Here is a 21,375-nt window from a genome sequence, read left to right as displayed (position 1 = left end):
GCTCAGATCTTTTGCTCATTTTATATTTTATTTACAAAATTAAAAAAAATTTTTTTAATGTTTATTTTTGGGAGACAGAGTGGGGGAGGGGCAGAAACAGATGGAGACACAGAATCTGAAGCAGCCTCCAAGCTCTGAGCTGTCAACACAGAGCCTGACGTGGGGCTTGAACCCACGAAGCGTGGGATCATAACCTGGGCCGAAGTCGGACGCTCAACCAACTGAGCCACCCATGCGCCCCTTATTTAAAATTTTTAAAACGTTTAATATTTTTGACTGGGTACAGTATACTTTATTGATGATACACGATAAAGTAGGGCTCTCCAAGTCCCTCCCCTTTTTCAGAGGGTCTGGGATGGAACCTGGAAGTCAGGAGATTCTCAAGTGTGTTGGGGGATGAGTTGGGGCAAGGACTCCTCAGCAGCTGAGGGCCTCTCTCTACTTCTTCCTCTTGCTGGGGCTGGTGGTCCAGTGGGCTCTTACTCCTTGGAGGCTTTGTGGACCATAAGGCTCACCATCTGGTGGCTATAGCCAAATTCATTGTCATACCAGGAAATGAGATTGACACAGTGGTCATTAAGGGAAATGCCAGCCCCAGCATCAAAGATGGAAGGGTGGGTGTCACTGTTAAAGTTTCAGGAGACAACCTGTTCCTCACTGTAACCCAGAATACCCTTGAGGGAGCCCTCTGATGCCTGCTTTACCACCTTCTTGATGTCATCATATTTGGCAGCTTTCTCCAGGCAGTAGGTCAGATCCATTATTGACATGTTGTAAGTGGGGATAGGAAGTCCATGCCAGTGAGCTTCTCGTTTAGCATAAGGATGACCTTGCCTACAGCCTTGGCAGTACCACTGGAAGCAAAGATGATGTTCTGGGCAACCTTTTGGCCATCATGCCACTGCTTCCCAGAGGGGCTGTCCATAGTTTTCTGGTTGGAAGTGATGGCATGGACTGGTCATGAGTCCCTCCACAATGCCAAAGTTGTCATGGATGACCTTGGCCAGAGGGGCCAAGCCTTTGGTGGTGCAGGGGGCATTGCTGACAAGGTTGAGGGAGTTGTCATACTTCTCATGGTTCATATCCATCAGACATGGGGCATTAGCAGAAGGGGCAGAGATGATGACCCTCTTGGCCCCAGCCTTCTACATGGTGGTGAAGACCCCAGTGGACTCCACAACATACTCAGCATCAGCATCACCATATTTGATACTGGCTGGGTCTTGCTCCTGGAAGGAGATGGGCTTTCCATTCATGACAAGTTTCCTATTCTCAGCTTTGACTGTGCCAGGGAATTTGCCATGGGTGGAATCATACTAGAACATGTAGACCATGTAGTCAAGATCAATGAAAGGGGCATTGATGGTGACAGTATCCACTTTGCCAGAGGTAAAAGCAGCCCTGGTGACCAGGCACCCAATATGGCCAAATCTATGTATTCCAGCCTTCACCATCCTGTCTCGAATGTTGCTGGCACTGTACCAGAAGATGCCAATGTCTGTCGAATGGGGAGAAGCAGAGAGTTTCTTTTGCTCATTAAAAAAAAAAAAAAATTGGGGCACCTGGGTGGCGCAGTCGGTTAAGCGTCCGACTTCAGCCAGGTCACGATCTCATGGTCCGGGAGTTCGAGCCCCGCGTCAGGCTCTGGGCTGATGGCTCAGAGCCTGGAGGCTGTTTCCGATTCTGTGTCTCCCTCTCTCTCTGCCCCTCCCCCGTTCATGCTCTGTCTCTCTCTGTCCCAAAAATAAATAAACGTTGAAAAAAAATTTTTTTTTAAAAAAATTAACATTCATTTTTGAGAGACAGAGAGAGAGAGAGAGAGAGAGAGAGAGAGAGAGAAACAGAGCATGAGCGGGGGAGGGGCAGAGAGTGAGGGAGACACAGGATCTGAAGCAAGCTCTAGTCTCTGAGCTGTCAGCACAGAGCCCGACAAAGAGCTTGAACTCACTGTGAGATCATGACCTGAGTCCAAGTTGGACACTTAACCAAGTGAGCCAGGCATGTCTCTTTTGCTCATTTTAAAAATTGGGTTTTTTCTTTCTTATTGTTGAGTTTTAAGAGTTCTTTATATATTTCAGATACAAACGCTTTGTCATATATGTGATTTCCGGATATTTTCTCCCAGTCTATGGCTTAACTTTTCCTCTTTAACTATTTTTCAGAGTAAAAGTTTAAAAATTTTGATGAAGTTCGTTTAGCAGTCTTTTTCTTTTATAAATTGTTTCTGGGGTAGCATCTTTTCTAACACAAAGATTTCCACCTGCATTTTCTTCTCAATATCATTCGTTTTGAATCAATTTTTGTATAGTCATATCAATTCTCAACTACAAAGAGCATATTAAATGAAAACATTGCCAAATACCAGTTCTCTCCATAGCACAAATTCCCTTTGAAAACAAGTTACATTCCCATTCCCTGTTAAAATGTCACCTTTACTTTGAAGGGGCAGATTTAGCGAATTTATTCTTTGGAAAATATTGCAGAGTACCGTACTACTGGCAGCTACTTTTTACTGCAAAGCCCAGCTTGGAATGCTCATCTTTTTGCAAAAGAAAAACGCATAACTTATCTTTACATTTTTAAGTACTTTGATATAAGCGTGAACCTCTTTGTGGTGCTCTATCCTATTACAAAAAAAACTGCAAGGATCCTACTGTTCAAATATCCTGTTTTTACAAGCTAAGTCTCACTATTGTCATCCTATTGCACAGAAACAACAGTATTCACAATATGCTAAAAGCACAGGCCGAAGGGTACCATTGTCAGTGCCACACACACATTCAGTGAGAGCCCCACACCTCCTTGTAGATTTCTGTACACACATGGCACATACTAGCCCAGGGAAGATCCCAGTGGCAATCTCTATGGCTGTTTGTTGAAACTCTGGTTTTGTTTGTTTGTTTGTTTTTAGAGATAAAAATAGTTTAAAAATTTAGTGTTTTTTCCTTACCCTGATTGTCTTGTATATGTTCTGGGACTACTACTACCCTGGAAAGTCTTACAATGCTGCCTCTCTCCCTGCATTCCTGCCTATGCCTCGACATAGTAGATAATCTATATTTCTTTGATAAACAAATTTGATAAACAGATTTCTTTGATAAACAAATCCATCTGTCTGGTTACAGATGGTGGAGCTGTGTTGCTTTGTGTTGTCATTTTCCTGTCTGCTTTCTTCTAGCATTTGTTTTCCCATAGCCCCATTTTTCTAAGCACTGAACTTGAAGTTCGTAACAAATGTTTCTTAGAGGATGATTCTCCTGATTATCCATAACTTAGAACCATGGAATCATACGAAGTATAATTTTGGAGCTGGGAGGGGACTTGGAGGTGGCTAGTCTAAATCCTTTATCAAAAACCAAATATAAAGGAATTTTATAAATCCATAGAATGGAATAACTCAGCAATAAAAAGGGAAGCATCTTTTGATAAAATGCAACAACATGGATGAATCTTAAAAGAATTACGCTGCATGAGAGAAGCCAGACCAAAAAACCCTACATAGGGTGTGATTTTCATTTATAAGAAAACAGAAAATACAAACTGTAGTGACAGCAGCAGCTGCCTGTGGATGAGTGGGGAAAGGGACAAGGAGGGGAGGAAAAGGCTATGCACGATGAAGACGGACAAGAGGAAACTTTTGGGTCCATAATCTTGATTGTGGTGATGTTTTCACAGGTACATACAGATAGTACACATTAAATATGTACAGTTTAGGGGTGCCTGGGTGGCTCAGTAGGTTGAGTCCTATTTTGACTCAGATCATGATCTCATGATTCATGAGTTTGAGCTCCACATTGGGCTCTGTGCTGTCAGCCGAGAGACAGAGCCTGGAGCCTGCTTCAGATTCTGTGCCTCCCTCTCTCTCTGTCCTTCCCTTGCTCATGCTCTGTCTCTCTCTCTCAAAAATAAATAAATATTTAAAAAAATATGCACACTTTATTATGTCAGTTGTACATCAATAAAACTGTTTAGAGAAAAAAAGGCAAATAGAGGCAATTTAGCTGTGGGATAAATAATAAAACCTACAGTATGTCAGATCATGTGCTGTGTGGTAGGGGTTCAGAGAGACAGTGAAGACATGGCCTGTACCTTCAGGCAGCTCATGATCTAGTGAAGGAGTTAGAAAATAAGCGGATAAATTAGATCCAGTATGTGAAGGACTAAGAAAGAGGAACAGACAAGGAACAAGAGGTGTCCAGTACATGGGTGCCAACACGTGCCTCTTCTCGGGGGAGGGGTCGGGGAAAGCCTTACGAAAGAGAGGAAGCTGAGCCCAGGCCTAGCATAGGTCAGGTGGAAGAGCCTCCCCATCTGAAGGAATATCATGGGCAAAGTTGTTGAAACGCAAAATTCCAGGAATTGCACGTGGTTCGGCCTGACTAGAGCAAAGGACACTCCAGCAAGAGAAGAGACCGCAGAGGTTGGTGGGGCCAGATTGTGAGGCTTTTGCTACCCTGGCAGTGCTTGGGTGCCTAGTGCTCCAAGGCTGAACTAACAGGTTGTGCAAATCCATAATCTGTGTCACAGGGACATGTCTCTTCAAAACACGTGGCACAGACCTCCAGATTTTGAGGCTGGGACACTCATATTCATGCTCAGTTCCAGTCTGGAGCTCTTATGTTCCTCAGGAATGTTCCAAAACCCAAAGGAAAGAAAGCTGGTTTGGGTCTGAGCAGCAGCTGGGGAACATCTGCATGCTGCTTGGAGCTCCACCTGAGAGCAAAGGCTTCTGGTGCATTTTTCTGTTGGGCAACCAGCAATCTAGCTGCCCCAAAGGCAGTTTTTCCACAAGTCAAAAATTTTGTCTTTCTTTCTGGCTGGCAGCACTGATCCCTGTAGTCCTGCATTTCTGACAATGGCTGTCTGGTGTGCAGTGATCTGTGTCCTGTCTGGTTCTCTCCTACCCTCTGGTCATCTATTAACCAGCCACCACCGGATTTCTCCAGCCACTGAGCAGTAGAGGTCATGAGAGAGTCCCTTATTTGTTTGTTTTTAGAGTGGTTTTCAGAGAAGACTGGGATGTTTGATGCAGAGTACGATTGTCAGACCGCATTAAAAATGCAGGCAGCAATGCAGAACACGGATGGCTCATGTCAGCCAGACATTTCAATGTAACCAGAGGAGGAAAACACAGATAGGGCCTGTGTTAATGGAAGTAGATGCCAAACTGTGTGGCAAGTTCTGGCTCATGTTTCTCCTATTGCCTGCTACCCCTTCAGTTGGAAGAAAGAAGCTCATATTTAAGCTAGAATTTAAAATGGGATTGCTGCTTGATGAGCATTCCTGTGATCTAGAGATCAAATTGCTTACACCTCAAAAGGAATCTAGGAGGATTGTAACTGTCATAGCAGTTAGAATCTCCCAGAAGTGAGGAGTGAAGGTTTAGTGGTTTATTCTTTCTTGCCTTGGGGATTCTTTGCTGTCTTCTGCAGGGTTAGACCAAGAGGGCAAGCAAGAGTGCACACACTGATTTCCCTAGCCAACTCAGAGGAAAGCTGTGGCCAGCACAGATGCCTGAAACCAAGATCCAGGAAAGGCCAATGTGGATTATCTCGGGGGTATTAATAAAACAGATGGTGTCAGGAGGGAAGAAGTTTTCAATTCTATTGTGGAGTTTGGTTTTTGTATCTCCTCACCTGGGCTAGTGAAAACAGTCCAAGTGTGGGCTGGCCCAAACTCTTAGCTCTGTTTATTCTGCCCTCATGTCCTCCCCCATGCTGTCTGCCAGCTGGACTATTAAATGGCTCGGTGCTCTTTTTTTTGCTGTGTCAATCCTGGAAGGTCATGATTGTTGTGATTTGGGGCTGGTTTCCCAAATGGGTGGGTGAAATGGATATCTAACTATCGATTTGTTTTCTTGCATTTCAGTCGTTCCAAGGAAGTCAAGGACGAGCATACCTCTTTAACTCAGTGTAAGTGTCTCTGAATGGTACATCCGTTGTTTGGTGCACATTTTGCAGGGTGGGGGAAAAGCAGCCCTCAGTGTTAATTCAACACTGGGCCCTGCCTTCTCTGCCACAATAAAAGCCCTGTGGAACATTATTCTCTACAATTAGAAGCCAGTTATCTTTGTGGATATATATATATGTGTGTGTGTGTATATATATATATATATATATATATATATATATATATATATATATATATATTTTGCAGCGTCTTTGGCTAAAAAGTATACATTTACTACCCATAGTAAGCACATAAGAGGATCGGAGGGCTATATAGTCTCACAGAGAAGAAGTTGAAGTGATTCTGAGAGCCTCATCATGGAGGCTTCATAACCAGGTCTAACCATGGTCATAACCGGGTCATAACCATGAGTCATTGGAGAAGAGGGGAGGTCAAACAACAGACCCCGATGTCTGCTGCAGGAGCTCAGGCTAGAGGAAAGGCCCGGTTAGTGAAGAGTGTCCTTGACTGCAGCCTGTAGGGCCTTCCATCATTGCTGGGCACAATCATTCATAGCCTCTTACTTGGGAAAGGAGGGTGAAGCTCACACAAGCCTGATAAACTGTGAGAATGGAAATCTAGCATGTTCAGCTTGAGATAATATGGGGCTCGTTCATCCTTGTAATTGGGACAACATGGTGCTGATGTCATGTTGCCATGTTTGGCTGCATTCAGTCCTCAGTAAGCTCTGAGCTGAGGACTCAGCTCATGGTCTTCACAGTGTGGCCGTCTGTTTGTCCCCTTGGGTTAGAAGCATTAGTTAGAAACATTCCAAGCAAAGTCTCAACCATGAAGACTATTTTTCATAGACTCACTGAATCAGAACTTGCAGATCTCAAAATCATTTCAATGGTGATGTTTCCACGTGGTTACCTTTTCAGGGTTGTTACCACTCTCAGTCTTAAATGATGCCCTTCTTGGTGTTGGCTTCTCTTGAGGCATCTGTGCTCAGTTGTTTTTTTTCTTTTTTTGCTGCAAGCTCAGCTTGAATGACTGATGATGAATGTGTGACTAACTACCCGTTCTCTCTGTCCCTTGGCACAGAGTTAATGTGGGCTGCGGGCCTGCAGAAGAGCGAGTGTTGCTAACAGGATTGCATGCAGTTGCAGACATTTACTGTGAAAACTGCAAAACCACTCTGGGCTGGAAATATGTAAGTACTGAGGAGTCTGGTTGGCAGTGAGAGGGAGGAAGGGAGAGCCTCATGCTAAAAGATTTCTTTCTTCCACTGTCTTCCTACGGCCTTGTGGGATTATCTTAGTCCAGGACAGGAAACTGGGCCCAAAGAGCAACTCCTGGCGCACTCTTGTCTACCACACTCTTCTTCCCTTTTCTCTGATAGTCCCCTTCTACTCATTCCTTCACACCTGCCCCTGAGACAAACACACACACGTGCGTGCGCGCACACACACACACACACCTGCTTTTCAATTTAATTAATAATAATAATAATAATAATAGCAGCATATACCATTTCCTGACAGTTTACTGTGTTCCAGACATACATTATTCTATTTATATTCACAGCATCCTTAGAAAGTAGTTCATATTTTAATCCCCATTTTATGGATGAGGAAACTGAGGCTTAGAGAGGATAATGGTATATCTAATGTTACCTAGCCGTTACGTGGCCAAACCAGGATATAGGTGTCCAGGAGTCTGACTGTGGAGCCCATGCTCTTTGCTCCAGTAAATGTTCTCAGAACATGTTACCCAGGCCCTAGGCTCTATGCTAGGTATCCTCAAACATGTTAATTAATGTCCACTGTCAAATATAGTCATGGATGGACTTTTCCTACTAGACGTTCATTCCTTTGCTGTTTAACTCAACAAGTATTTTTTTAAATATGTATTTTTGAGAGAGAGAGAGTGCAAGTCGGGGAGGGACAGAGTTGGAGTGGGGGGTGCAGACAGAAGATCTGAAGCAGGCTCCCTGCTGACAGGAGTGTACCCAATATGGGACTTGAACTCATGAACCATGAACTCATGATCTGAGCCAAAGTGGTGGGACTTGAACTAATGAACCATGAGATCATGACCTGAGCTGAAATCAGATGATGCTCAACTGACTGAGCCACCCAGGTGCCCCTCAACAAATATTTTTAACGTCTTGTTGGTACTTAGGATGAGCACTTCACCGGGGTGAGAGGAGGTATAGATGTTCAGTGAAAATAAACTTGTGCTATTGCTATTTTTGGCAGATGTTTTTATTATTGGCAAATACGTTCATGTGCTTTTTTCTGCCCTATCATTGTGGGAATATTGAGAAATGAGTCTTCCTGTCTTTGGGAGGACAATTTATTCCATGTAAAATGCCATAAATTCCCTGTACTGTCAATTGCACAGGGTCAGTGTGAAGCTGGCTCATATGACCTGCAGTTAGTTAGACAATAGTTAGCTTTGGGAGAGCCTGGAGGAGTGGTCAGAAGTTCCCGCAGAGTGCAGTTGTAGGTTGCAGGACTTTGGGGAAGGCTGTGCATTAGGGGGAGCCGGGAATACAGGGAAAGCCTCTTTGCCTTCTCCGGTGAATCTAAAACTGCTCTAAAAATATGAAGTCTATTTACTTAAAAAAAATTTTTTTTTAAGTTTATTTTGAGAGAGAGAGCATGAGCAGGGGAGAGGCGGGGTGGGGGTGGGGGGGAGAATCCTAAGCAGGCTCCACACTGTCAGTACAGAGCCTGACTCAGGGCTCGATCTCACCAATTGTGAGATCATGACCTGAGCCAAAATAAAGAGTCAGACACTTAACTGACTCAGCCACCCAGGCACCCCTAGATTCCATCTTTCACATCTCCCTTGAAATGTTCAGAATTAGAAAGAAAGATCCTAGATGGTATGTTTCATGATGGCAAGATGGTCACAGATCCCTACAGTTGCCTTGATTTGCTCCTTGTGGGAAAAACTGGTCCTGGCTATTCTGTTACCCCTGCATGGCCACTGGCCCTCTCTGGGTGATCTAGGAGCCACAGTTCTGGTTTTGAGGATCTAGAAATTTTCTGCCCTTCTGTTTTCCCAACCTTTTTTGTTATCTTACTCCATTAAAGATGTGAAGGATTATAGACGGAAGATAAATCTGAGTTAGTTGGTTTTGCTCTTTACTTCGCATAAAATGATTCACTCCTTTGACAAAGGTTTATTAAAAGCCTTTGTGTTGGATACAAAAGTAAATGAGATCTAATCCTTACCCTCAGGGGTGTTTACAGTCATCATATGAGAGAGGAAAGCTACAGGTAGACATAAAACAGCTTGACAAGTATCGTGATATCACAGGACGATATAGAGAAGCATTCATCTCCCCAAATATTTATTGATTACCTCTCATGTCCCAGGCTGGTGCTCCAAGCTTTCATTCCATTATTTCTTCTCACCCTCACAGTAATCCTGTGAAGTACTTTCACTTATCCCAGTCTTATAAATGGAAAGTTCTCAGTCATAAACAAAAGTGGTTAAGTGATGCTTCTGGTGCCAGGAAACAGAAATGGGGTTAGGTCTGGGGGTTTCTGTAGACTTCAGATCTAGTACTCTGTCCCCTGGAATCCAGTTATGACATTTTGCAAGTGCCCTGTGGCTTGGGGGCTATTAAATGTTTTTTTCTTTTGGCTTTTTTGTTGTTGTTAATAGAGATATAGTCTTACTTTCCTAGTTTTCTTTCTACCTCCCGCCTACCCTGAACATGCTACCATGGAACAATAGGTCGTATTCTCGAACCACATTCCTCTATTGTGTACACATCACACAGCGCGCGCGCGCACACACACACACACACACACACACACACACGGAGTCAAGGAATAATGAAGTGTCAGGGAAATTACTGCTGAGCCCACAGCTCTTGCATGTGTGTGATGTGTTTGCACTTTCTCTCTCAGGGCCTCTCCCCTCTCCACTTTGTGGAATGATTCCTCTCTCAGCAAGAGACTCAAGTCTGAGCTCTCATTCTGGGACCCAAATCCCTGGAGCTCTAGGACAGAAGATATAGTTCATACACATGCTGCCCAGAACCTATGGACAGTAGGGTTTAGCTACTTACTAATTTGGAATACTCAGAACAGCAGCTGATACCCACTGTTTCTGTACACCAAACTTAGCCATAATGACCGTGATGACCAGTGTTTTTCTGATAATACATTGAGATATTTTTATTCATCTATGCCTGTCAATAAAATATCTCTTTGATCCTATACCTATGCAGGGCTTTTTTTTTCTTCCTATGGGGCTTACTAGCCTGGGAGCCCACCCACAGTGCCGTAAATTTAGGATGGTAATTGGCCAGGTGGTTTATATTGAGTTTTTCCTCCGGAAGCCTGGCAGCTGGGGTGGGGGGGGGGGGGGGGTGGGAGTGGGGGCTTGAGGGCTGCTGGGTTCTTCAACCTGGAGTTCACATAGCTCCTTTCTCCCTAGAGAAAGGCAGTGAAGGAAAAACAGACTTAACACACATGACACAGAAACAGAAAGATAAATAAAAAAGAGACCTATTTGACTTCACCATACTTTGGTCTCTCCCTGAGTGTCTTTTCTCTAAGTGTAACAAAGTACAATTGAGAATTACAACACATAAACTTCATAGATACATCATACTTAGAGCATATTTCCGATTAGCATCTGAAACCAAGTTCCCCTCAGATTTTACACACACACACACGCACACACACACACACACACACACACACACACTCCATAGTTACTTACTGAAGACCTATTATATGGCAAGCAGTCTTCTAAACACAAGGGACACAGCATTGAACAAAATAAATGAAAATATCTGCCTTCCATGTAATTTATGTTGTAGTAATGGGAGATAATATGTAAAATAGACCTGGAGGTTATATTGTATATTTGAGAATGATAAGTGCTATAGAGAAAAATGAAACAGGAAAAGAGGGGGAAGAGAGAGTTCTGGGGTGGAAGTTGTGCTTTTAAAGTAGAATATTCAGGAAAGATTTTACTAAGATGGTGACATTTGGGCAAAGACTTTTTTTTTAAAGTTTATTTATTTATTTTGAGAGAAAGAGAGAGAGAGTGCGAGCAGGGGAGGGGCAGAGAGAGAGAATCCCAAGCAGCCTCCTCACTGTCACTGTGGACCCCAACATGGGGCTTGATCTCATGACCTGAACCAAAATCAGGAGTCAAGTAACCGACTGAGCCACCCAGGTGCCCCTGGGCAAAGACTTAAATGAGCATAGATCTTGAAGAAATTCTATGGTAAATATTGAGAAAATACTTACAACATTTAAATTGCAAAATATTTAAACTCCATTGTAAATGTTGAGAAGGTCCTGGTGCTGCCTCAGAACTGTATTAAGTGAAGGTGACCTGGCACGTTTGCATGGTGGGAATTCTCCCAGTGAGTCTGGCTGAAGCTCGTCCTGATCCCTGTCATTGACCTGCCTTTGCTCCTGTGCTACAAAAAAAAAAAAAAAAAAAAGTCACCTACTTGTCTTTGGTCATTTGGTGTCTTTTCTCTTCCTTTGTGTCTCCTAGGAACATGCCTTTGAAAGCAGCCAGAAATATAAAGAAGGCAAATACATCATTGAGCTAGCACACATGATCAAGGACAATGGCTGGGACTGATTGGAGGGTATCCACCTACCCCAGTGTCCACGTGAACGCCATCCAACCAAACATTCTACCCAAGCGTGAGAGAGTGACTGAACACTTGGTTCCATCCATTTAGGGGCCTTGCCATCTGGGGCATTCTCCCACCCTGAAGCCGTCTTTCTGGTGACCGGCCTCTAAATCGCTGTCTCTCTGTCTCTTTGCTTTGTATCTGTTTGTGAGTTGATCCTGGCTTCTCTCTGTTCTAGTGTTGGCTGAAAACAAAACAACGAAAGGAACAGATGCCTGACCGCATGGGGCAGCCCACCTTGATAAGGGCCCTGGGGCTCATTAAGAGCTGCTTGATGGCCTCTTGTCAGGAGAGCAGTGGCACAGCACAGGGGTGCAAGGAAGAAGGGAATGGGGAGCCGTGAGGGTCCCAGGGCTGGTCAGGGGACGGGACGTTAGAGGTAGGAACAAAATTGTGCTGCTCCTGGAGTCCTGGTAACTTAGGCTTGAAATAATCGACTTGTCTAAAAGGACAAAGAAAAAAAATACCTCATGACTGCATTCTCTCTGATCAGAAGCTCTGTTCCTGAACCAGCTGTGTCCAGTTAGCATGTGAGCACAAGAATGCGCCCTAACTAGTGGGACAGGGGCCTGGTCCTCCTGGGTCCAGCTGGGGGTGTCCTGGCAGCAGAGAGTGCAAAGCCCAGATGGTTTTGATAACTCTGATGCCTCAGTGCCCCTTCAGGTAATCTTCTTTGCCTCTTCAGCCACTGTTGGTGAGAGGATGGGAGACTGCCTTTTGCAATGGGTGCAAGATCCAAACATCCCAAAGGCTTTGACCACCAACCAAGTAAAATCAGTAATTGAGGAGAACAGGGAACAAAGGGGGCTGTAGTTTGGGAGCTCCTACAGAAATGGCTCAGATATTGGGCCAGAAAAAAAAAAAAAGTAGAACCAGCTAGCAGTTCTGTCTGACCTTTTTTTCCTGACCCTTAATAAGAGAAGAGCATTGTGGCAAGGAAGGGGGTGGGGTGGGGAAATGCTGGGAATAGTTTAGATTTGAGCCATTACAGGTTAGTGTATATTTCCACTTTGGTATGCAATGGCTTCAGTGAGATCAGCAATTCTTTGTACATAGAGTTTTGGTTGTTTTTCTCCAGTTCTATCATTGTAGATTGTGGAAAACAAAGTCCCAAGGCTTTGAGCTTAGTGATAACCCAGCCAGTAGATTCCTCATGCCCCTAGCTATTCTCCTTGGACTTGAATGCTTTGTGTGGAGAGAAATTGTCAGAGTGGTCCAGCAGTGGGGAGGGCTTAGATATGATGTCAAACATCAAGTTATAAATTCTGATATTAGCCCCCGCCTCCCATCTCCCAAACCAAAGTTGATTATATTAGGGAAGTGGGGAACAAATCCCTATAAGGCTCATGAGAGAAAGGAGTTTGTTATAGTTAACCAACACTATGAAGTGTTTTCTACAACACTTCAGCCAGTACATGGTGCATGACCGAAACTCATTTAACTGAGTTAATTTTATTGCTTAGACTGAAAATGTAATTATTGTTAAGATATGTGCAGGTTATGTTAGAGTATCTCATTCTTGAAAGGGGGCTGATCCTATAGAAAAAATTCACCTAAAAAGTCACAAAAAGAATGAGTTCATAGAGGCAAGAATCTATAAAATTGAATAATCAAGATTCAAGCAGCCAACCCAGAACATTTCCAGAATTCAAACAAATTCCTCTAGGGAGTGATCCATGGTGGAAATGCTTTTTTCTGTCTCTGTGTGCTGATTGCAGAAGGGGGACCTGAGGTAGGCGTGGTCATGCCCTGGAGGTAGTGAACTGTGGGACTGACAGGAAACCAGGTGGCTCCAGGTTTAGCTGTAGACCATCTCTGTAAGACAATTAAAAAAAAAAAAAAAAAGGATTCTTAGAAATTGAATCTTGTTCCCAAAGGCTTTTAGTCCACATCTTTCAGTATTTTAGTATCCTGGGGAGGTTAAGTTTTCCCCACATTGCTAAAAAGCAGAATGAAGTTCAGAAGGAGTATTTCATTTCCACTCCCAGAGGAAAAGGTCTTCTGGCTCCCAGGGCCAAGATCTCAATAAAAACCATTTTCTACTTTCACATTCCTAAGCTGGCTTGCCAGCACAAAAGTTATAGATCCCTCTTTCTGTCTCCCTTGAAGGTAGTGGCCTTCATTTATGGATTTTGATAAGCCCCTTTGCTTGGGGAAAGTCCTGACTATTGATACTCCTTTTCATAGAAAGAAAATGGGGGTTAAACATGGGTAGGTGTTTTGTCTGTGAAACTAAAAATGGAGTGTGGTGATATAGAAACCAGACATGGGGTGCCCTAGAATTTTCAACAGGGAGAAGAGACCCATGTGCCACTGTTGCTCCTTGGGGATGAGGCCTCTGACTGTTGCATGGATCAGAGCAGGCTTCAGTTAGACCCAGGTTCTGGTCTTTCTTTCCTTCTTTCTTTCTTTTTCTTTCTTTCTTTTAGCTATTACCCATTGAGCATCCAGTGGGTGCATGGCGCCGTACTTGGTGAGAAAGATCTGAGTAGAATGTTGGTTTTTCTGTAACTACAGGGGAAAAAAACACAACTCATTAGGCTATCCCTTTGTGTCAATGAAACCAAAAGTGCTTCTTATAACTTTATCTCCATTCATGGCTTGTCTACCTAATGTCTAGCAGTATTGGAGAGACCGCAGCTGAGTGATGGGGACACATCAACTCATGGCCTCAGTCAGTTCATTCTTTAATTTCCTCACCAAATTATTGACTCAGAGCATAACCAAAGACCTCATCCATTCACCCCTGGCAGGTTCAGGGAATTGGAGTTTGATGGTAAAGCCTAGGCAGGGTGCAGGGAGTAGCAGGGCAGGGAGAGGGAGGAGTGAGAAAGGAAAGGCATGAAGTTCTATACCTCAGCCAGCAGCTGCCTTCATTTGCAACTGAAATCTAGCCAGCAGACCCTCTAGTTCCATCTCCCCTATGCTGCCCTAGGTCATGTGGCATTGGCAGCCCTGGGTTACACCCAAACCCCCAGGATGTTAGTCTCAGGCTGCTGATGGGTTGATTTGATATGAATCAAATACAGCCAAACTTGATGGCCACAGATTGTCAGCTGGGCCTGACTGAGTGCTGCCCCAACTCCTATGACAGCAAGATCATGGAGATAGGATAGAGTAAATCTTTACTGGTGGGTCATTGTGTGAAAAAGAGGTGTCCCCTTTATAAAAAGATTTTCAAGTGGATATATATATTTAAAAAGTTGCTTGTGAAATATACTTTTGTAAATAATATTTAATTTTTTAAATAATATATTTGGTGCTGTTTTCTCAGATCCCCTGAGAGCACTTTTTATTTTCATTTTTAAATTCTATGGTTTCCTCTGCATTTCTTGAAGTATATTTTAAGGGAAATAGTGATCATCAATATACTCTTTTTAAAAAAAGATCTGTATCACGTTAGTTTGGACTGAGGCAGTAAAGCAATGCCTCTCTGCATTTCTTTCCCGAAGGAACAGACTCTGCGCTACATTACCAGGTTGAGAATTGAAATATTTTCTTGTACCAATATTGGCTAGAAAAGAAAATAAATAAAATCAAATTTAGTAACAACTTAGTGATTCCTTTTGTTAGAAGAATTTCCAACAAATTGGGATCTTGTTTTTAATGTGTGTGTGTGTGTGCGCACACACGCGCACACTCACGCACACATGTGTAAAAAGCACTTTGGATTGTGCCTCCTGTTTTTTTTCTTTCTTTTTTTTTTTTTTTTTAATTGGGGACACTATATCTACAGTTTACACCTTCGGCACATAAGACTTTTCTTCTCTTTCTCTCTGGTGGTTTTGTTTCTGAGTGGACCAACAGTGCAAACCATGAGGATTTTGTTTTTCTGAGCATGGAGCTATTGCCAGTTTGCTCCTCTTTCGTTGTGTGCTCAACTTTCACAGATTGTAAAGGAAATCTGTTGTTTTGTGAAGATCAGAGTCAAATCTGTATTTCTGAGATGTGAGTGTACTCCTTATGTACCGTAGGGTTCCCTTTGTTGTAAAAGCCACCTCATTAACTGGTTTGGGTTAAAAGAACATCAGTAAAATCATACACGATACCTTGTAGGTAAACAGCTTATTTTATTTCAAGATCAGATTGCCTCAGGTTCAGGAAGAGGCTAGGAAATCTTAAACCCAATCAACTTATATATTTTAAGAAAGAGTCTGACTCTTAACAGAAAACGTACTAGTGGTCAAGGTGGAGGAAAGAGATGTTTAATCTTTTTAAGCAAAATACAGTCATGAAATCTGCCAGCAGTGAAAGGTAAAGCCAAGAAGAAACAAGCTATAATCATCACCAAATTGGATCTGCCTATATGTTTTTATATAACATTTTGGTGAAAGTGAGAGTCGGTTCCCTTTTCCAACCTGCAGAGACGATCTTTCGATAGAATAGAATCTGTCTATTTATGCTTGTGTTTACAAACTGTATTTGTTGGGTTTGGGTTTTGTTATTATCTTTATCTTTTTTTTTTTTTTTTTTGGTGGCATTTTTCAGGTCACTTTGCTTCAATAACAAAGATAATTATTTTCAAATAATTTGTCCTCACTTTTTCCTGTATTTGTACATAGTTATTCAGTATTAGAGAAAAGTGCATTGTTTCTGTCATATTTCAATCTGTGTTGGTGCTCATTTGAGAAAATAAAGTTTTCAAATATTTGGAAGGCTCATCTAGTCTTAATTGACCCAGCAAGTTTTATCTTGACTTTTAACATTTAAAGTAACTGAAAAGCCTGCAGGAGGTCATCTGTCTAACCCCATTCACAGAGCTGTCAACTGAGACCCTGTGGGATTGTTTTCTCCAAGGATATTTGGCCAGTTAATGAATAAAAATCAGGTCTCCTGCTTATCTACAAATGTTTCTCTTATCTTTGGTATCAGAAATGCATGAGTGACCTTTAGGATTTCTGTCTACTAACCCCCATATTAGACTCTCCAAACTTTTCTGCTTATACAAATTTCTTTGGGGGAAATTGGATTGCATTAAGTGAAGAGATAAAAGAATTGTAAAAAAACAAAATTATGTCACAAAGAGGCAGCATTATCTCTGAATAACTGGCTAACAAAGGGAAATGAGTATTCAGTTATTGTATACGGAGAATCAAGTCTTCTCACTCACTGAACAACTATGAAACATATATTAGATTCTAGGCGCTGGGTGACGGTTCAACCATTCTAATAAATCAGCTGTTTTTGTTTGCCTCCAGGATCATCCACATGCATAGCTTTGCATAACCAGTCAGTGTAAGTAATTTTGTATTCTGGTGCCTTCATTTAACACAGTAAATATTTTTGCCTACACTTGATTTTATACCATAACTTTTCCAAAAGCTTTTCTCCATGGCTTAGAGAGTTCTCACCTTGGTTAGGCAATTTAAATAGGGAAGAAAGAAGATATTAAAACCACACAAGTGTGTACATATTCGTGTGTTTTCGTATTGGTGAAATTATTTTAAAAGTCTGTTCTGTATAAAATAAGAAATACCTTATCTACTTCCCATGAATTTTTACTTATGCATTCTGGGCTGAGCTGCAATTGACTTTTATTTGTCCTTGAGTATATTATCTTATTCCTGTGACCTGTTTTGCTTCAGTGGATGTGTCTGTTATCATTTCATTCTTGTTTGCCTTTGGCAGACCAGGAGGAGAGAAAAGATAATGTGTGCTAGATACAACCAGTTTCAAACCAGCAATCCTCACACTTCAAGCTCTTACACCTCAGGGGCTGTCCAGGAGATCAGGCTGGGGAAAGTGAGGGGAGATCACTGATGTTCATGGAGTGCTTGGCTTGCGCCACACCTTGAATCGGGCACTTTGCCTACATGACCTCATTTAAGATCCTCGCAGTGAGGCATTTCCTCACATCATCCCAGGAGTCCTCACCACCCTATGGGAAAGTAATGACAAATGCTGATTATTCCCATTTTATAGATGATGAAATTGAGGTTAGGAAGTTTTCATGGGAATGACAGGGTCAGGAATCATAGCCTGGCTTCCCAGCCCTATGGTCTTTCCCTACACTGTGTTCCAAATTTTAGCACCTCTTTTCCTTTAGCCTTCTTAATTCTTGTATGGCTTCTTCACAGGATGCTTTCTTAGCCTGCCTGTCATGACTGCTTAATAAGTAGGGGTTCAGGGAATGTGAATTAAAAATTAATTTAAGCAAAGCCACAAAGGTCACTGCTGCCTGAAAGGTATTGTGTATCCCATAGCTTAGTGTAAGCTGGGCTTTGTTGTTTTCTAATACCCTGCAGTAGATCCCATGTGTAATTCTTGGCCCCTTGATTAATAGTACGTACTTAATAACTGGTTGGTGAACATTGAATTAATGTGGATGGTGGAGAACTAACAGCTTTCAAAATCTGTTTAATATGTTAGTATCCCTAAGAGGAGAATGGAGAGGAGGTTGGCATTAAATGCTTCCTACACAAGGTAGGTAAATGGTTAAATCAGGAGCAATCAGTTTACTATTTGCATTTATTTATTCAACAAGCATTTTTTGGACATCTATTATGTGCCTAGTTTAGTCAGGGAACTAATCCTTGGGAGCAGAAAATCAGTGGTACTAATTATGTAGAGTGGGAGAACAAAGGGTTATGCATGGCTCTCCCTAGTTGGCCAAATATCCAGCCACATCAACCACCACCCTCATGGGCAGCTGTTTCCTGCAGAAGTAATTGCTCATAAATCCTTTAATCTGAACCTAGAGTAGGGCACAGGGCATTCTCTGGAGTCAGTGAACCTGGTTTCAAATACTGGTTTCACTTAGTAAAAAGATAATCTATGTGCCCAGTGCCTGGCACATAGTAAGGACTCAGTAATAAAATGGCTGTTATGATTACAGATTGCTATTTGAATCGGGAGTGAAATGAAGAGGACTGTTGTGTTTTATTTTTATGTACATTATTTGCTTAATTTTGCAACAATCCTATGAAACAAAGACTCCATTTTACAGAGGAATAAACTAAGGTTCAGAGCATAAATAACATGCTCATGGAAGAGCTGGGATTTGTAAATTCTGGTTCTGATTCGAAGCCCCCCACCCCCTCCCAATCTGTGGCCCCAGCCTGCCATTCAGGAAACAGGAATAACTACCAAATAGGAAACTTACTGGCAGATCAGACCAAGCACACACCCAAACTATCATGGAAGTTTTGTTTTCTCCTCTTGTATTCTCCCCCCTTTTTTTTTTATGAAATAGAAATTCTGTCTTTTCCATTGGAAGTCAAGAGTTCAAACCTCAGGAAGAATTGTTATACCTTTATTTTATATGATTTCAGGCCTGTTGATTGTAGGGCTGTGATTTTAAGGAAAAAAGTTGTTGTCTTCAGTTGTTCAGACTGATAGAAATGATGAAAGTAAAAAACTTGCCTACGTAGAAGTGACTAAAGTACCCTAACATACCACACCATCTCTGTGGGGCCATTCAGGGCTAACTCTCCAGGCCAGCTTGGAACAAGCCAAAGATTAAAAGTTTGCGTGTCATGAAGAGACTTCTAATTCCCCTCTAGGTGATACAGGATCTTTTTTCCCCCTAATGTTTATTTTTTGAGAAAGCGCACAAGCGGGGGAGGGGCAGAGACAGGGGGACAGAGGATCCAAGCAGGCTCTGTGCTGACAGCAGAGAGCCCAACATGGGGCTCAAACTCACAGACCATCAGACCATGACCTGAGCTGACGTTGGACTCTTAACCACTTAACCGACTGAGCCACCCAGGTGCCCCATGGGATCATTTTAATGAGAGACAGGATAGCTGGGAAAGCTGAATTTTTTAAGGCATTAGAAAATTATTTGAAAACTATGACAGAACTGTTAAATTATATTTATATTGAATTAAAATCATGCTAATGGTTTATTGTAAGCTCAGAAATAAGCAGGATAAAACAGAAAGAAGGTTGGCTTTGGAGTTGGACAGATGGGGATTTGAAGCCTGACTGCATGCTTATGTATTGATCACTCTGAGGAAGTAACTGCAATTCTAGGGACTATTTTCCATCATCCATGAATTTAGGGATACCAGCAACCATACTCAAGTTATTGTTAGGATCAAATAGTAGCCATAATGTGTCCAGCACATTGACTCAATCAAATAGGACTTAGCAAGTGTCACCTTTTTTTTTTTTTTTTTGGCTGAGTATTGCTAGCACTATAGTGCTAGTTAGGATCTAATATTCATCTCTCCACACCACCTCTACAAAGGAAGAGAGGAAGTTAAGTCACCGACACTTGGTCATGAGTTTTATGAGCAGACAAACTAGAACACAGCACCTACGTGATCAGGCAAGTAGTTGGTCCCTGCACCATGCACTTGCTTTTACTTCCAGAGTATGTACATTTATGGAAAGAAAAAAGGAAGGATATCAGCTAGAAAAAAAATCCTTGAATTTTAGAATCCTGTTTGATAATTTTCATGGTAACCATCTTTATTGGTCTTCAATAAAGCATAATTTGCTTTTTATTCTTGCATCCTGGTCTGATATGCAGGCAACATGCAGAAGAAGAATGGCCTCAAATCTTGCTCACCTCCCCAGCCTCCCCTGGACTGCCTGCTTCTCATTCTGAGCTCATTCTCCAGAGCAAGGCCATGCAGGCACAGCAACCAAGCAGGGATATTTTATTTATGGCTTTAATAATGGAGTCTCTTGGGAAAATTTTGGTTTCCCATTCCGAGAAACAAAAATTCAGTCACAGTATGTTCTTAAAATTTATTACTGTTTGTTTTTTTCCTACCATATTCTTTGAGCCACCTTAATAGACTTTAAAATGTCCCTTCACAAAAGTAAGATAATTTGACCTGTCGTTCATTTGGTTGGTACGTTCTGTACCAGGCCAGCACAGTGTCAAAGATTAGGAATATAGGTTGATAATGTTGCTGCTGATGACATAATCCAACGTGGAACATGCCATGTGTATTACCGAAACTGCTGCCAGCCCAGCAGGAGCTTGTTTTGGCTTTGTCCAGTTCCCCGTCCCTTTTTCCCACTGCTATTGGAAGAACAGCACCCGCTTTTCCTGGAGGCACCCAGGTTTGAAGTTGTTTCCATGGTGACAGGGCATACCCAAGACTCAGGTTTCATTTCATTTTATATCTCCATGATATTATAAAGAAATAGCACCAGCGAGAATGCCAGCCATCTGAGGGAGGAGGATTGAGGAAAGGAAGAGCCACTGACCTTCTGGGGCCCGACCTATAGGAAGGACCTGTGGGAGTTTCTGTTTAACAAGGAGGTGTGGGTAGCCATCTTGCAAAGGAAAGGCCAAAGTCACCACAGAGTTGACTGGTTTGGACCTGTTGTGTCCAATGCATCACATATTTCATCTTGCCTTGGGTAGACCCAGGTGTAGCCTATGGGTGATTTGCCCTAATAAGCTATGCCATGAGGCAGGCAGAACTCAACATGAGCATGCCTGTAAAGATCCTTTCTGTAGGCAGGAGACTAACTGGCATGTGGGACTAAAAAGCAGTCTTCCAGGCTAGATTTAGCTCTGTGACCTTGGATAGGTTGGTTACCTTTTGAGGCTCAGCTGACTGATCTCTAAAAGAAAGTTGTGGTAAGAACTAAGTGTGATAATGTACATCAAGAGCTGAGATGGAGCCTGGCACCCTAGAGCTGAAGAAATGTTGGTTATTGTTGCTATCGTAGTGGTGAAGGCAAGGCAGGGATGTGTGGTTTTCAAAGTGGAAAAATGCATGTGAATCACTAGACAAATAAGAATTAGAATAGGATGTTTTATAATGATTCTTTTTCTTTGCATGCATTTTCTAAGCATATTTTATTTTATATTTCTTTACATATGTCTTGATATT

At 42.3% G+C, this 21,375-nt stretch overlaps 1 protein-coding gene and 1 pseudogene across 1 annotated transcript in view; one reads left to right on the top strand and one right to left on the bottom strand.

Moving 5' to 3' along the window:
- YPEL2 (yippee like 2) overlaps positions 1-16,225 on the top strand; it is a 65,068-nt gene extending 48,843 nt beyond the window's left edge. Inside the window, exons 3-5 of the mRNA XM_023244589.2 lie at positions 5,869-5,912; positions 6,994-7,102; positions 11,431-16,225. Coding sequence (XP_023100357.1) covers positions 5,869-5,912; positions 6,994-7,102; positions 11,431-11,520 — 243 coding nt within the window. The 3' untranslated portion in view covers positions 11,521-16,225. The remainder of the gene's footprint in view (positions 1-5,868; positions 5,913-6,993; positions 7,103-11,430) is intronic.
- On the bottom strand, positions 364-1,454 carry LOC101094387 (annotated as a pseudogene).
- Positions 16,226-21,375: the final 5,150 nt, after the last annotated feature.

This window comes from Felis catus, chromosome E1 (genome assembly GCF_018350175.1).
Source record: "Felis catus isolate Fca126 chromosome E1, F.catus_Fca126_mat1.0, whole genome shotgun sequence".
Classification (NCBI taxonomy): Eukaryota; Metazoa; Chordata; class Mammalia; order Carnivora; family Felidae; genus Felis; species Felis catus.
The sequence above is the reverse complement of the archived record's forward strand: the minus strand, read 5'-3'. Positions and strand labels throughout refer to the sequence as shown.